Below are 17,968 nucleotides of genomic sequence, written 5' to 3'. Positions count from 1 at the left end.
GCACATCAGATCAGATCAGTTTCTTTCTTGTTCTTAGAAAAGCAAAAAAGATCCTTTCAGGATATGGAAACAGGAGAGCTGTCTTCAGCCTATCCACAGAGTGAGTACGCCACACCCAGTATCCACGATGTGCATTCAGTGAGACTGCTCCCCAAGCGTGTGTCTGGGACCAGCCTCAGGGGAGGGAAAGAAGTGCTGCCAAGGGACTTCCCTTGTGGTCCATGGCTAAGACTCAGGGAACTAGATCCTGCAGGCCGAAACTAAGTTTGCAAGCTGCAACGAGGATTGAAGATGGAAGACACAGTGCAGCCAAATAAATAAGCATAAATATTTAAAATGCCACCTGGGGCAGCATCTAGGGCAAAACAGGTTTGGCTCTTAGCCTAAACCTGGGTTCCAAGCTCCGCCCCTCCATTTGTCCCCTTCTGGACACAGAGCCCCTAAAGCTTAAAGCCCTTAGAATTTCCTCAGTGATGAGAACCATAAAGTTGTCTTTTGTTATTTTAATGAAAGACCCCAAGGATGGGGGCTGGTTGCCAGGGAATCAATCAAGTGATCAGAGGATTGGAACTTCCAATCCCACCAAGGGGAGAGGGGCTAAAGATTGAATTGAGTCACCAATAACCAGTGATTTAATCAATCCTGCCTCTGCAATGAAACCCAGAAGGAGAGGAGTCATAGAGCTTCTGGGCTGGAGAGCATGTGGAGTTCAGGGAGAGTGTTCCCAGCACAAGGGGAGCTCTGCATCCCTTCCCCACCCCTTGTCCTAGGGTATCTTACCCATCGGGCTGTTCCTGAGTTACACCTTTTATAACAAACTGATGATCTTGTAAGTAAAAAATTCTTGAGTTCTATGACCCTTCTAGCAAATTAATGGAACCCAAGGAGAAGTCATTGGCACCTCTGATCTACAGCAATATGTCAGAAGCCCAGGTGCAAGCTGAACTTACAACTGGCTTCTGAAGTTGGAGGTGGGAGCAGAGGGCAGTCTTATAGGACTGAGACCTTAATCTGTGGGGTCTGATTTCCAGGTAGATAGTATCAGAATTGAGTTAAATTGTAAGACTCAGCTGGTGTCACAGAACTACTTGAATAGAACAAAACACACACATTGGAATTGGTGTCAGAATTACAGAAGTGTGGCAGGGAATATCTTGAGCTGTTTCTATTTCGTCTCACTTAAGAGCAAGTTCAACAAGCTATTTTTTCAATACTTCCCCCAGCTTCCCCACGGGGTGTCTGCCAGGCCTTTGAAAGGAAGGTCGTCCATAGAGACTTGCTGAAGACTGAACAAAGCCTGAGGGCATTAGTGGGCATCATTTATGTGGAGCTGTTGCCAGGCAACATGCGGGCTGCCAACCAGGGGAGAGCCTTCCAAGACGCTGATAAGCGCCTTCAGTACTGGGTTAGATGGGCCTTGGGGACATGATGCCTTCACAGATGAGCCCAGGGCATTCTAATGAATTTGAGTTGTCATGGATGTGTGCTAGACCTTTGTAGACAAAATAAAGACAGAGGATTCCATGGTTTGGTAGGGATATGGTTTATAATAGGGTATGTTGTTTATCTCCTTTTTCAAAAAAAAGTTTTTTCTTGATGTGGACCATTTTTAAAGTCTTTATTGAATTTATTACAATATTGCTTCTGTCTTATGTTTTGGTTTTTTTGGCCACGAGGCATGTGTGATCTCAGCTCCCTGATCAGGATTGAAATCTCACTTCTTGCATTGGAAAGTGAAGTATTAACCCCTGGATCACTAGGGAAGTCCCTACTTACCTGCTTTTCATCCCAACTCTGCCAACAACAGAGAGGAGATCAGCATTCTCACACCCTCTCCACAAATGTGAAAATCAGGAACTCTTGGTCTCTGGGTCTGGATGCTTGCTCAGAAGACCCTGCCCTCTTGTAGCCCCACCATCTCTGCCCTGGGGAGAGAACCAGGAAATCCCAGTCTCCAAAGTCTGGGTCATAGATACAGAGTCAGTGACTTCCCCAAGTCATAAATATCCATTGGTTCTTTTATTCATTCCAGCAACATCTGCCAAATACCTCTTAGGTGCCATTTAGACAATACAGGAAAAAAGACCCAGGCTTTGCTCTCAAGGTGTTTTCAGGCTGAAATATCCTCCAGGCAAAATGGAACCCAAGATAGGATGTAGGGTTGGAGCCTGGGTGAGACCGAAGGAACTCTTTCTGCGTTGACTGATTCAGCAAGTATTTACCGAATACACACTCACAATGTGCCAGACTCTGATCTGGAACCTGAGGTTGCAGCCATGAATGAAGCGCCAAGCTCACTGCTCTCATGGAGCCAACATTCCAGTTGTGGCAGAGCAGGGGGCTGGGGAAAAGGCAGGGGATGCAGAGGAGACAGACTATCAGCAAGTCAGCCAAAGAGCAAGCCACTTATTCCATGGGTCGAGCATCTCATAGGTGCTGGGCAGGCTGTTAGGTGCTGGGGTTGTAGACTAAGGAGATGCCGATCCGGTCCCCAAGGGTGTTTCCACCAGAGGGAGGAGCTTGTCCATAGGTGCAGAGCAAACAGTGGGGCTGTTTGGTGGCAATCAAGCCATTCAGTAGAAATGGGGCATAGGGCATGGCAATGCAGGAGGCGCCCTCTTTTAATTATAAAATTCATCCTTTGCACAATCTGGGGCAAAGAGTCTTTCCTTGAAACTTCATATAAACCCTCTTGAAGTATTTATTGGGGTAGACATTTAGGAACAAATTGTAGGTATCAGATGAGTACAAAAGAGCATCATTTAACCTAAGGCGTGGCTCTAGTTGCCTAAAATACAAACCAAAAATAAGAGTTTCTAATACTCCAAATTCAATTCAATTCCTCCCTCCCTTTCTTCCTTCTTTCTTCTTTCCTGCCTTACTTCCTTCTCTCACCTGACCCCATTCCTAGAAATTGGTGAAAATAAAAACAAGTGTAGGATCTGAAGGGGCTTTCCCGATAGCTCAGCAGTAAAACATCCACCTGCAATGCAGGAGACATGGGAGGCATGGGTTTGATCCCTGGGTTAGGAAGATCCCCTGGAGAAGGAAAGGCAGCCCACTCCAGTATTCTTGCCTGCAGAATTTCATGGACAGAGGAGTCTGGTGGGCCAAAGTCCATAGGGTCGCAAAAGAGTCAGACATACTGAGCACCCACGCACGTAGGACCTGAAAGTGTCAAAGTGAATAGAACTAGGATCTGCCCTCTTAGGTGTGGTCAGGAACTAATTGACTAATGTTTACCAAATGTCAGAACATTCCTGAATAAAAGGCCCTGTATAAGTTCAAAGTCTTGATAATTATTTTGATGATTACTATAATTTGTAAGACTTAGCCATAACTCTCTTCCCAAGAGGATGAAGTCAACACTTTTGGAAAGAGGAAGCAGGCCAGGGACTCTATATAAGGGGTGATGGGCTGATGGGCTCTAGGAACAAGAGCTCACTGAAGACAGGTGAGTGGAACCCTGCTCAGGCCTATTTTGTATGAAAAACTGATAAACTGATAATGATTGTGAGTCTGCTGCTAAGTAAATAAGAAAAGCTGGAGTCAGAGAAAACGCAAGAATCTTGCAAGGAAAACCCAAGTTGTAAAAGATTATATAGATGATAGAATGATTTTTGAAATAATACTTACACACGTTTAGACTTCTTTTAATTAAAAAATCTATTAATAGTTACTTTTGGATTTGTTGTTGTTTAGTCGCTAAGTTCTGTCCAACTTTTTTGCAACCCCATGGACTGTAGTCCACCAGGATTTTCTGTCCATGGGATCTCCCAGGCAAGAATACTGGAGTGGGATGCCATTTCCTACTCCAGGGGATCCTTCCAGACCATATATCAAACCTGCATCTCCTGTATTGGCAGGCGGATTCTTTACTGCTGAGCCACCAGGGAAGGGACCATGGGCAAGAGAAAAAAATGGAGAACAGAAATATGTGTGCATTTAACAGGAACTGTGATGGGCCAAATGGGATGTCTTCTTTTGTGGATTCAAAGCCAAAAGACAGAGGTGTTTGTATTTTTCCAGATGTAACCCAACCCACCTTAAGTGAGGCTGCTATAACAAACTCCTGTCTTCTCCGGAGGCTGTGAAAGATCGAAGGCCAACGAGTCTAACAGCATAAACTTGGCAGTGTCTAGGAGTCAAAGACTGGACAGGCTTCAAGAGTCTTGGGTGGAAGAGAGACCACAGTCTATTGGACTTGATTGTTGTTCAGAATAGGATATTCCTTAAGACTTCCCTGGTGGTCCAGTGGTTAAGACTTCATGCTTCCACTGCAGGGGAAGTGGATTCGACCCCTGGGTGGGGAACTAAGATCCTGCCTGCTGCGTGGTGTAGTGGAAAAAAAAAAAGAATAGGATATTCCTGGGACAATCCTCAGCACTGGGAGAGAAACTTCCTGGAGTTCTCAACTCTGGAAATCCCAGATAGGGAAAATGAGGAAAGCAGGCACTAGGGCCAAAGGGAGAGAAAGAACTCCCTCCTAGATTTCTATTGACCAGGAAAGGATTTGCCTGCAGAGAGCAAAGAGAAGAGCTTGAGCCTTCCAGGCTGGTTCCTTGCTCACAAGTCCAAATTCACTAAATACATACTTTCACAGAGCATGCCAAAATGCAACTCTGCAAAAAATGAGCTTAGAAGGCGGCTTATGTTTGACTCGAGAAAACGTGGTCCTAATGGCAGAAACATTCTCTATGTGTGACTGTCATTGCTGTTATCTTAATTTTAAGGCCTGTGGGTGCATAGCAGTCTGTGGGAAATGTGAGGGAGTGTGCGAGAAGGGAGAGAAAGAGAGGAGATGGTAAGGCATGATGCTGCTATCAGTAGAAAGGCTTGTCAGTCCACAGCAAGCAAGAGACCCGAGTCAGCATTAAAGCCAGGGCCAGGGTGTACAGAGTTCTCAATCCCTCCAGGACCAAACAGGGTGGGGCACGTAGGGGCAGGGCCGCCTCCTTCTCCCAGCACCTTAGAATGTTAACATGGGACCTTTTCCAGGCAGGTTGGAAGGCCCCCAAGACCTGGGATGCCTGTGGTTCAAGACTTATGGGGAAAATCTGGAAGAACATTTGTGGAAAACAGATGGGGGCTCTCTGGTGAGAGAAGTGCAAAGACCTTTATTTCCACTTTTTCAAGAAACATTGTTTAACTGAGGAGGAAATGGTCTATGATGCCTTACAGATCTAAACCTGCTTTAAGAATTACAAAGCGCTCAGTGGAGGGAGGGTGAGGGGAGGCCACCAGGACCTAAACTGACCCCCAGGGGTGTTGAGGCTGTCAGTTTCCAGGGCACTCCCCAGTTTGACACCCTCATGCTGTCTGTCACTGTTTTGCTTTCAGGAAGGGAGAAGAGGGTTGCCATGCTTGGCATCACGAATGACCTGACATTTTGATAGTGGTTCCAAGTGGTGGAAGCCACAGGGTGTGACCAGATCAGTCCTGGGCGACCTGTGGACAGTCCTCACATACACTCCAGTGATGCCTCAACACTCTTCTCTGAGCATAGACTACTTTTTGGCACCTGGAAAGTTGGGTCACAGAGTTTGGGTTGCTTCACTATGCTGTGCTGACATCTTATTGTCACTTCTAGCTCCTTCCTGATATAATTGGAACAAAAAAGGAAGAAAGTGACTCTGTTCCTAAGTCATCGGCATGTGTGTTTACATAGTCTCTTTGCATTCAAGAGCGTACTCAACACAGACATTTAGTTCTGTGGTTGGGAAATGAGACACGCTTTCGTATTGCAATAAAAGCTAAGTTCTTCTACTTTGGTTCCCAAGAAGAAGTATCTTTGCTCCTTGGAAAAGCAGTAAAGAGAGTAAAATACTCGGGCTTTAGCAACCGGATGCAAGCGGTGCTTTTTTCTGACGGGTCCTTTCCAGAAAGCCGGTGAGAAGCCTCTGTAAAGATACACTTTCATGAAACTATGAGCTTTTCCTGCACCTACATGGCTCTTGATTCTTTTTCCTGGGCCGGAGTGTCCTCTTTCATTCAGTTCTGGGGGCTCAGTGGCTGATTCCTGTGAGGTGACTGAATCTGAGAGTTTCTGCAGACACAGCTACGATTCCAAGTTCCTGTGTCTTTCTGGTGTTTTGGACTGAATACAACATTTTCTGCTCAACTAAGGGAAATCAAATAGACCATCTTGATATTGTAGGGAAGAAAAATGAAAAGCATGGCTTTTTGTTTGTTCAAATAACTTTCTTAATTCTTAATACCTCTTTTTCATCTTGGGACATATTCTCTTCCTGGGTGTTTAGAAGGAACTGCCCAAAAGACTAACTTTCAAACAAAAAAGATGAAAAGAGCATTACAAAACTGCTGAGTACATATTTATACTCACAGTCTACTAGTAATGATAGTAATAATTCAAAATGATGGTAGCCAAGCTCAGCTGACCAAAGGAGATGCTGGGAGGAGCTTGCAGTGGGAGGGGTTGGTGGAAGGTGGAGGCTTTGGGGCAGGTGGCTGGCTCTTCAGGCATTCCCTGGGGTCAACAGCAAGTTGTCCTGGGTGGCATTTGTGAATTCATTTAGTAGCTACTAGGGGAACCAGGGCTCTTTATACATGAGGAAGATGATTAGAATAATGGTTGGGATGAGAATGAACTTGAGAGCAAGTGGTCGATGGTGACCAGTTGTCTGATCTCTTGTCTGCCGAGCCCACTCTGAGTTCAATCCTGGACCCTGATCATGACCTGACTTCATAGGGGTTTAACCTTGCTGGCAGAAATAACCTGTTTATTGGTATCCCCAGGCTCTGGCCCAGGTCTGTTCTTGCCTAGGCAGATGGAGAACAGGGAATATGACTCAAGGTGACCAAAGCGGTCTGAGATGCCCAGGCTATGGGCTTAAAGGAGTGGAAATGTCTTCCAGTTCCTTCTTTATTTTTCTTTTTTAATTAAAGGATAATTACTTTACAATATTATCATGGTTTCTGCCATACATCAACATGTACCAGCCATAGGTATACATATGCTCTTCCTTCTTGAACATCCCTCCCACCTTCCTCTCCATCCCACCCCTCTAGGTTGTTACAGAGCACTGGTTTTGAGTTCCCTGCATCATACAGCAAATTCCCACTGGCTATCTATTTTACATATGGTAATGCATATGTTTCAATGCTATTCTCTCAAATCATTCCACCCTCTCCTTCTCCCACTGTTTCCAAGTCTGTTCTTTATGTCTGTGTCTCCTTTGCTGCCCTGAAAGTAGGATCATCAGTACTATCTTTCTAGACTCCATATATGTTCATTAACATAAAATATTGTTTTTCTCTTTCTGACTTCACTCTGTATAATAGGCTCTAGGTTCATCCGCCTCATCAGAACTGACTCAAATGCATTCCTTTTTATAGCTCAGTAAGATTGCATTGTGTATATGTACCACATCTTTATCCATCCATCTGTCGATGGATATCTAGGTTGCTCCATGTCCTAGTTATTCTAAATAGTGCTGCAATGAACAGTCAGATCCTTCTTAAAGCAAAGACTACAGCAAGGCACTGAGGAAAGTGTAACCTTTCCTCTAACCTAAAGGAAAAAGACCCCAAGTAAGTGAAATACTAATATAAAACTCTCGTTTTGGTAATTGTATTTTGAAATGAGGAGGCTACTAGGATAAGGCACAAACATCAGAAATTTCCTTTTCAAGATCTGTAGTCGGGTCACCATGCTTCTCCATGATGAGATTCAGAGTTTCTTGGTTTCTTGAAAGAATCTGTATTCTGTAGCTTGACAGTCTGTTGAGTCTCTGTGGGCTGAGCAGGGGTCTCATCACTTTTAATTAAAAGGACAGATGGAGCACATGTCCCAGTTCAACTTATTTCATTCCGATTCCAATAATTGATTTTCTTATTCAGACATAGGGACACGGTCTGAAGGGACACTTCATTCTTTTCACACCTTTCCATAGAAACAGTACATAGTGTGATGATGACAATTGATATTTCACATCTTCAAGCTACTTTCTATTTAGAAGTCATTTCAGGATCTGTGCTGCCAAGTCACTGACATGTCTGTGCTGTGGCTGCCTCTGGGCCTCCTTGTCCCTTTAGGTGAGTGTGCTTCATTTTCCCAGATGACCTCGGAGACGGGAAAGACAAGCATGGGAATACAGTGGTATTTCTGATACTTAAAACTGCAGTCGAAAAAAATCTGCATTTTTCCCCCAAGCTGTTCAACAAATCCTGGGCTTGGTGAGCCATCCATACTCTGTCCCCAGATGCCTCACCAAGGGAGGGAGTTCTCCACAATGAGGGGTGGGCCTACAGCAGCATTGCTTGAGGCCAGACTTTAAATCTATACCATTGAACAATGCTCACTGTTCTCTGTAAAAATTCCTTCACCAAAAGCACATACTGAATTTATTAATAGGCCATATATTTCTACAGGAGGATTAAGGTGATTTACCACTGTAAAACTAATGTATTTCAATAGAAAACGAGCATTTTGGGGATCAAGGAGATGTGATTCAGTTAACCACTGAGGCTGACATTGTTGCCATGCTTGAATTTCAGATTTGGTCCTAAGGTTCCTTGCAACTGGGGCAAAGAGGAAAAGGTCATGTTTTTTGACAAAGAAAAAGAGGAAGCATAGTGTCTTAAGAGACGCATTTTTTTTTTTCCTAGACCTGAAATTTAAAAATTTCTCAAATGGGGCCAGCTTTACATTTATTCCTTTCTTTCTTGACCCACCAATTCAAGAAATTTTTAAAAAAAATTTTACAAGGAATTTTGGGACTATAAGAAACTAGGGAAGAGGAGACAGATGGTGGAATAGAAGGATGTGAGCTCACCTCTTCTTATGGAAACACCAAAATCACAACTAATTGGTGAACAGGCATCAACAAAAAATGCTAGAACCTATCAAAAAAGCTATCCTACATCCAAAGACAAAGAAGGAGCCACAGTGAGATGGTGGGGGGCATAATCTGATAAAATCAAATCCCATACACACCAGGTAGGTGACCCACAAACTGGAAAAGAATCACGCCACCAAAGTTCTCCCACCCGGAATGAAAATTCTGAGCCCATGTCAGGGTCCCCAGCTTGGGAGTCTGGCAATGGGAGGAGGAACCCCCGGTGAAATTTGCCTTTGAAGGTCAGTGGGGTTGATTGCAGGAATTCCACAGGACTGGGGAAAACTGAAACTCCACTCTTGGAGGGTGTACATAAGGTCTCGTGCACACCAGGCATCGGGGTAAAATGCAGTGACCTCATCAGAGATGGGGTCAGACTCACCTGCTAATACCAGATGGTCGCCTGTGGAGGTAGGGGGAGTGGCTCACTGTGAAGACAAGGACACTGGTGGTCGCAGTCCCTGGCATGAGCCCTCTTGGACCTGGCCCCACCCAACAGGTGGTTGGCTCCAATTCTGGGCTGTCTCAAGCCAAACAACCAACAGAGTGGGAACACAGCTCCACCCATCAGCAGACAGGCTGCTTAAAGTTGTCCTGAGCACACAGCTGTCTGACAAACTATACTCCCTGACACATCCCTGTCCACCACCAGAAAGACAAGACTCAATTCCACCCACCAGTGGGCAGGCTCCAGTCCTTCCCACCAGGAAGCCTGCACAAGCCTCTTAGCCTCATCCACCAGGGGGCAGACAACAGGAACTACATTCCTGCAGCCTACAAATCAGAAACTGCAATCACAGAAAGTTAGACAAAATTAGAGAGCAGATGAATATGTTCCAGATGAAGGAACAAGATAAAGCCCCAGAAGAACAACTGAAGTAGAGTGAGTGGAAATAGGCAATCTACCTGAAAAAGAATTCACAGTAATGATAAGAAAGATGACCCAAGACCTTAGAAAAACAATGGAGGCACAGATCAAGAAGATACAAGAAATGCTTAATAAAGACCTAGAAGAAATAAAGAGTGAACAGAGGTGAACAATACAATAACTGAAATGAAAAATACACTAGAAGGAATCAATAGCAGAATAACTGAGGCATAAGAACAGATAAATGAGCTGGAAGGCAGAATGGTGGAAATCACCTCTGCAGAACAGAATAAAGAAAAAAGAATGAAAAGAAATGAGAACTGTCTAAGAGATCTCTGTGAAAACATTTAATGCATAAACATTCACATAATTGTGGTCCTAAAAAGAGAAGAGAGAGCAAGAGAAAGGACCTGAGAAAATATTTAAAGAGATAATAGCTGAAAACTTTCCTAACATGGGAAAGGAAGCAGTAACCCAAGTCCAGAAATAGCAGCGTCTATGGAGGAGTATGCTGCTGACATATAGTAATCAAACTGACAAAAATTAAAGACAAAGAAAAAATACTAAAAGCAACAAGGGAATAGTAATAATGTACAAGGGAACTTGCATAAGATTATCAGCTGATTTCTCAGCAGAAACTCTGCAGGCTAGAAAGGCACGATATATTTAAAGTGATGAAAGGGAAGAAACTATAACCAAGAATACTCTACTCAGCAAGGTTCTCATTCAGATCAAACAAAGAAATCAAAAGCTTTACAGACAAGAGAATTTGGCCCCATCAAACCAACTTTGCAACAAATCCTAAAAGAACTCCTCTAGGTGGAGAAGAGAAGGCCACAACTAGAAAAAAAAAATTACAAATAGAAAAGCTCACCTGTAAAGGCAAACATACAGTAAAGGTAGGAAATCACCTGTACACAAAGATGATATCAGAACCAGCAAGTGTGAGAAAAGGAGTGCACAAATGCAGGATGTTGGCAATGCATCTGAAATTAGAAGACAGCAACTTAAAACAATCTTGTTTATATACGGCTGTATCAAAATCTCATGGTAACTGCAAACCAAAAATCCACAGCAGGTACACACACACAAAAGAAAAAGGAATCTAAACATAACATCACAGTAGAAGAGAACAAAAGAGGAAGGGAACAAAAAGGAGCTACAAAAACAAATCCAAAACAATTAACAAAATGGTAGTAAGAACACGGTGGTGGTGGTGGTTCAGTAGCTAAGTCGTGTCCAACTCTTGCAACCCCATCGACTGCAGCCTGCCAGGCTCCTCTGTCCATGGGATCCTCCAGGCAAGAATACTGGAGGGGGTAGCCATTCCCTTCTCCAGGGGATCTTCCTGACCCAGGGTCGAACCCACAGACACGCATCTCCTGCATTGCAGGTGGATTATTTTATCACTGAGCCACCAGAGAAGCCCTACGTATTGATAATTACCTTTAACATAAATAGATTAAATGCTCCAACCGAAAGACACAGACTGGGTGAATGAATACAAACACAAGATCCGTACAGATGTTACCTACAAGTGATCCGCTTCAGATCTAGGAAAACATACAGACTGAAACCGAGAGGATGAAAAAAGGTATTCCATGAAAATGAAAATCAAAAGAAAGCTGGAGTAGCAATATTCACATCAGACAAATTAGACTTTAAAATAAAGACTGTTACAAGAGAAACAAAAGGAACTTTGGGGAGCGTATCATATAATGTGACTAGGAAGAGGCTACCGGGCAGGAATAATGAGTAGCACAACCAACTACTATTAAGGGTATTTGTCACCAGTTATAAAGATAAAAGTGCACTGATTAAAAAATAACAAGAAAATGTTGGCTTATTTAATTTTTAGTACACTAATAAAACATCAAGTCACTTCATTTCCTCATTTCTCTTAGGTTGCTCACTGAAAGTTTTTAAAGTAGTATTTATTCTAAAATACCTGTATTTTCATATGTCAACCCCATGAAGTTCTTAATAAGAAAACAGAACTTTAAAATGCATTTACATAAACCTACAATGGGTTTCCCAGGTGGTGTTAGTGGTAAAGAAGCCGTCAGCCAATGCAGGAGACGTAAGAGACACAGGTTCAATCCCTGGGTTGGGAAGATCCCCTGGAGGAAGATCTTCAAGCCACCCCAGTATTCTTGCCTGGAGAATCCCATGACAGAGGAGCCTGGCAGGCTGCAGGCCTGACTACATGACTGAGTGACTTAGCACACAAACCTACAGTACACAGGTGATGATGTGCAACAGATATACTTCCCAAAATCTGCATATCATGAAGATTTGATGACATAACCCAATTTAGTCAAAGATGAATAAAAAAGAGTAATCTAATGCGAGGTCCTTACAAGCTGATAGCAGTGAGATGATTCTGTCAAGAGGCAGTCTCCTGCTCTCTGTTGCTGGCTCATGTGCCCTCCTGATATGAACTATAAATTATAGGGAATGCTCGCCCCTTCAGTGACTAGAATGGGAGTTAGAGACGGAAGGGCAAAGAGAGGAAAGGGAAGAAGAAGGAAGAGGAAGCCTGCTGCAGAGACCTGGTCCTGGACCTCACAATGAATCCTCCCCTCTTTTCTGTCTTAGGCTCCCACCTAGAAGTGTGCCCTAGAGCAGGGGAAGCCAACTCGGAGTCCAGTTTGCCAGCTGTGCCTTCACTTTGACTCTGGGTTGAGCTCTCAGGGAGATCAGGCTTCACACTGTGTTTCTCCAGAGCAAGCACAAGTATCTCCCCAGACTACAGAGTTAGGAGTATGAGGGAGAAGCTGAGGGCTTACCTAAGACACAAGATGAGGCCTAGCTTATGGGAACGCAAGATCTCTGCTCTGATTCCAAGATACCCACCCAGCAGCACTGTTCAGCTCCAGAGGTGTGTGAGGCTTATAACTCCAGCTGTTCCTCAAGTCCATGGGGGAAGAGGTGAGACTCTAGTTTCTGTAATCACTTAGTCGCCATACTGTAAATTTCAGAATGCTTTCCATGGCTGCGTGATTTCCACTATCACTGATTTTTGTTCGGTTATTTTTGTTAATATCACTTCGTAATGGACAGAAGTAGGATTAGAACTCCTAGTCCAGTGTCTCAGACTGGCGCTTGCTCCATTTGCAGCTTCATCGGAAAGCAGCAGTTGGGGATGCTGTGGAGACATCCGGGCCCTCCACACCCCTGGGGCGTCTTGTGGCATCGGAAGGCATCAAGGCCTGAGCCTCTGCGGTATTCATCATCTTTCTGTCCACCCTGCCTTCCTCCTCTTCTTCCTCTTTCTCTCAGAAGGTGACTCCTTTCAGCAAGGGTGTCTTCCACAGGGCTCTGACCCTCCCTCAGGAGGCCACCCTACGCCTCTCTGTCCTTTCCCACACTGCTGATCCTTTTGGCACGTCCTTCAGGTCCCCGCTGCCTCCCACAGCCCCACCTGCCGGAGTGGTGAAGAGGGTACTGGATGTGGGGTCCACAGAGCTTGTCTGAGTGTCTTGGTTCTGGGGCTTCAGCAAGTACTCAGTTCTCCTGAGTGCCCACTGGAAGTACAGCACCCACTGTAAGGTGGATGAGAGTGCTTGTGAAACCAGTAAAATAGACTAGCCGGTAAACTAGTATTGATCTTCTTTTGTCATTTCTCATTATTTCTTAAAAGTTTAAGCTCACATGCTTTCTGGGTGTCATTCTAGGGTAGAAAGGTGGGCAGGGGTGAGCGTACCTGTCAGGGAAGCTCTCCGGGGACTCCTTGAAGGGTTGGGAGAACTTCTGTCTCACATTCTGTGTGTATGGGAGCTGGTTTTCCTGGGTCCCTCTGGGATGCTTAGGGGCCAATGGTGCCTGTGGAATTTCCCAGGTGGGCCAGAGCATCACCTGAGAGCTCAGCTGAGGAGCACAAAGGCCACCTCTCTGGGCATAGTGACTCAAGTTTAAAGGAAGAGAATTACAATCTCAGGTCTAGGAATGGCCATCAAGGATTTCAGACCCAAACTTGGACTTCTCAGTCCTAGACCACTGCCCAGGTCCCTGGAGTGTATTTTCTCTCTCCTCTTGAGTTCCTGTTTCTGCACAAGTCACCTCAACTTGCCTCCTGCCTTCTATGTTTGCTGTAGGAGTTTGTGCTTCTGAAAGGCTGGCTGAAATTGCCACGCCGTCCCTCCTGAGATATATCATACGTACTGTTGGCCAGAAGTACTGCCTGGACCCTGCTGTGATCGCTGGTGTCTTGTCCAGGCGGTCTCACGGCAGCAACGTCCTGGCCAATGTGGACGGTGTGGGTGATGGAGTCAGGGTGGTACAGGTAACCTGCCATCAGTCATGATATCTCATATGTCACTTCTTACAACCCAAGGGGTTCCTTCACATTTTTTAATTTTTAAAGAAAATATTTATTTATATTTATTTATTTGGCTGTGCTGGGTCTTAGTTGCAGCATGTGGGATCAAGTTCCCTGACCAGGGATTGAATCTGGGTTCCTTGTGTTGGGAGCATGGAGTCTTAGCCACTGGATCACCAGGGAATTCAACGTTCAAAAAATTCAACATTCAAAAAACTAAGATCATGGTATCTGGTCCCATCACTTCATGGCAAATAGATGGGGAAACAATGGAAACAGTGACAAACTTTATTCCCTTGGGCTGCAAAATCAATGCAGATGGTGACTGTAGCCATGAAATTAAAAGATGCTTGCTCCCTGAAAGAAAAGCTATGATAAACCTAGATGGCATATTAAAAAACAGAGGCATCACTTTACTGACAAAGGTCTGTATAGTCAAAGCTACAGTTTTTCCAGTAGTCACGGATGAATGTAAGAGTTGGACCATAAAGAATGCAGAGAGCTAAAGAATTGATGCTTTCAAACTGTGGTTCTGGAGAAGACTCTTGAGAGTCCCTTGGATAGCAAGGAGATCAAACCAGTCATTCCTAAAGGAAATTAACCCTGAATATTCAATGGGGCTTTCCTGTAGCTCAGATGTTAAAGACTCTGCCTGCAATGCAGGAGACCTGGGTTCAATCCCTCGATCAGGAAGATTCCCTGTAGAAGGAAATGGCAACACGCTCCAGTATTCTTCCCTGGAGAATTCCATGGACAGAGGAGCCTGGTGGGCTATAGTCCATGGGACCGCAAAGAGTCAGACATAAACAAGCGACTAACACACACATTCATTGGAAGGACTGATGCTGAAGCTGGAGCTCCAATACTTTGGCCACCTAATTCAAAGAGCCAACTCATTGGGAAAGACTGATGCTGGGAAATACTGAGAAGAGGAGAAGAAGGGGGCGGCAGAGGATGAAATGGTTGGATGGTATCACTGACTCAATGGACATGAGTTTGAGCAAGCTCTGGGACATGGTGAAGGAGAAGAAAGCCTGGCGTGCTGCTCTATGGGGTCACAAAGATATGACTTAGTGACTGAACAACAAGATCACCAGGGAAGTCCTCCCCTCTTTTTATTTCCTTCACATGTATAGTTGCTGATGGCTTCCCTGGAGCACAGTTTCACAGAATACGGAGTGAAAGGTGCTCCCTGGAGCTTGAAGAGCCCAGCCCTGCCTGAGAAATAGGACCAGCACTTCTGCCTTGCTTAGAACCATAGTTTCTTCAACCATACCCTATTCTGGATTTCCAATAAGGTGATGGTGCACGAGAGAGACCACAGACTGAGTTGTTGCTCTGTTGTGTTGTAACCATGTGACCTTGGATAAATCACTTACTCTCCCTGGATCTCAGTTTCCTCATAGACAAAATGCAATCTCAGAGAATCATTATGAGGATTCAATGAAACAATGTGAAAAAGTAGTTGGTATTTGGTGGATTCTCAACAAATATTGAATTTGTCTTTCCCTTGTCTTCTGTCTACACAATTCTTAGTTGTGAAGATCAATTTCATTTTTGTGCTAATTCTGACCAGTATCACTTACAACCAGATAGAACCTTTCAGGGAACTGTTGAATTCCACTGTTAAATTAACTCTGTGCTGGGGGAACTGGGATGGCAAAGATGACAATGAGGCTTTTTCCTCTGTATTTCACATTATTGTTTTAGTTGTTGAGAAACGTTTAAGTATTGCAGTCATAATTTAAGCTTTCAGGAAAACATATTCCTCAACAACCTTTAAACAGGCTACCCAAAGTATGTGATATTTGACAATTTAAAGGTCCTTTCAAATACTTTATCTTCTTTTGATCTGGGGACTCACCCAGAAGGGGTTGGAGGGGGTCGGGGAAGACAAGTCATCCATCCTCTACAAGTTAGCAAGTGGATTTGCAAGGACAGAGTCGTTGCTGCAAAGTCACCTGGGAGCTGGAAAATGCAGAACTGGGACCGAGGACAGCATTAGTGATGTTATCGCCTGCGTCATTTCCCCTGCCCTGTTCTGCCTTCTTTCTAAAATCTCATTCCTGGGAAAAGGATGAGCCATCTCCTTTGAAGATAAAGAAATAACTCCCCAGAGTCAGACATTTCTCCTACATATGGTGAGACGCACATGATGTCTAAGAAAAGTCAGAAATAGCTTCAGATGTTCAAATATCTGGAAGAAGAGTTACGAGTACAGATAGAAAAGCCCCTTTCTAACCTGTTGGGGGTGGGGGGAGTTGTGTTTGCAGCATGGGAGGAGGGCATCAGACTGGTCCCCACACTGTGTCACCTCTGGTTTCCAGCTGTGTCCGTCACCATTACCCTGAAGCCCTTGCCTCAACTTGTAGCTTTACTATTTACCCTTGGGGAGATTGAAGGTGGCAATGGTTCTGCCAAAGGAGGAAGAGAGAAAAAGAAGGGAAATGAAAAAGTAGCCTTGATCCCAGGAAGCCGTGAGACCCACTGCCTCTCTTCCTGCAGGACCCTGGTCTTTATGTCCCACATCCTGGATCAGTGAGGCCCAGGTTTCCCGAGTGACTGAAGTCCTGACTGTAAGAATCAAAAAACCCAGAGGAGGTTCCCAACCTAGACCCCTGACCAGTACCTGAGAGGTGCGTGTTCCCCATGGGTTGGTTTCCCAGCGTGAAATTAACAGGAATGCAATGTAATATGTTGCATCCGAATCCCCCAAACCCTAGTTGCCTCCTGAAAAATAACTCAGAAAGAGAATTTGAGTTAACTGCTGAGCACCCTGCTACGTGAGAAGCTGTGGGGTCTGCATTAACCAACGTCACAAATTCTAGGTGGACTCTGTGCCTACACGGGAGGTGCTGGCTACATCCAAAGCAGCCAGGACCTGAGCTGTGACTTCTGCAACGATGTCCTTGCACAAGCCAAGTACTTCAAGAGACAAGGCTTCTAAAACTTCAGCTCAAACCCAAGATCCCTATCATGTAGCCGGACTCAGCCGTTGCACAAATAAAAGTAGCCAATGAGGCCAATAACTGTGAATCTGAGTTTGCCTGAATGTCATCAAAATAACGTGAGTCACATTAAAGAATTATTACCTGCATTTTGTGGTCTGATGTGTGTGTAAATAAAGGGCTGTGTCTCTTTAAAGGTATTTTTATTGGGCTTCCCAGGTGGCTCAGTGGGAAAGAATCTACCTGCCAAGAATCTCCTGCCAAGACACAGCAGACATGGGTTTGGTCCTTGGGTTGGGAAGATCCCCTGAAGAAGGAAATGGCAATCCACTCTAGTATACTTGCCTGGGAATTCTCATGGACAGAAGAGCCTGGCAGGCTACGGTCCATGGGGTTCCAAGGAGTTGCATATGACTGAGCATATACGCATGCATATACATGTGTATATGCATGAGTTGTGATGTGGATTTCCATTAAATGCTTCCTGTACCTCATTGGCTTGCATTGCTGGATTAGGAAATAAAAATATTAGATTCCAGTTAAATTTGAATTCCAGATAAATGATTTTTTTTTTTTTAGTCCAAGTCCTATGCAATATTTGGAACACAACCTAGACAGTGTACTAAAAACCAAAGACATCACTTTGCCCAGAAAGGCCCATATAGTCAAGGCTATGGTCTTTCCAGTAGTTATGTATGGATGTGAGAATTGGACCATAAAGAAGGCAGAGAGCCAATCACCAAAGAATTGATGCTTTCAAACTGTGGTACTGGAGAAGAGTTTTGAGAGTCCCTTGGAGATCAAACCAGTCAATCCTAAAGGAAATCAACCGTGAATACTCACTGAAAGGACTGATGCTGAAACTGAAACTCCAGTACTTTGGCCACCTGATGCGAAGAGCTGACTCATTGGAAAAGACCCTGATGCTGGGAAAGATTGAAGACAAAAGGAGAAGAGGGCAACAGAGGATGAG

General features: G+C 44.5%; 1 protein-coding gene across 1 annotated transcript; it reads left to right on the top strand.

Moving 5' to 3' along the window:
• Nucleotides 1-7,660: 7,660 nt before the first annotated feature.
• Nucleotides 7,661-17,125, top strand: LYG1 (lysozyme g1). The gene is given in 7 exon segments (XM_055539444.1): nt 7,661-8,055; nt 12,847-12,951; nt 13,824-14,011; nt 14,807-14,813; nt 16,553-16,636; nt 16,639-16,683; nt 16,876-17,125. Coding segments are annotated over 7 exon segments (591 nt in total). The 5' UTR covers nt 7,661-8,012; the 3' UTR covers nt 16,995-17,125.
• The last annotated feature ends 843 nt before the right edge of the window (nt 17,126-17,968 follow it).

This window comes from Bubalus kerabau, chromosome 11 (assembly GCF_029407905.1).
Source record: "Bubalus kerabau isolate K-KA32 ecotype Philippines breed swamp buffalo chromosome 11, PCC_UOA_SB_1v2, whole genome shotgun sequence".
Classification (NCBI taxonomy): domain Eukaryota; kingdom Metazoa; phylum Chordata; class Mammalia; order Artiodactyla; family Bovidae; genus Bubalus; species Bubalus kerabau.
This window is presented reverse-complemented; position numbering and strand designations above follow the sequence as displayed.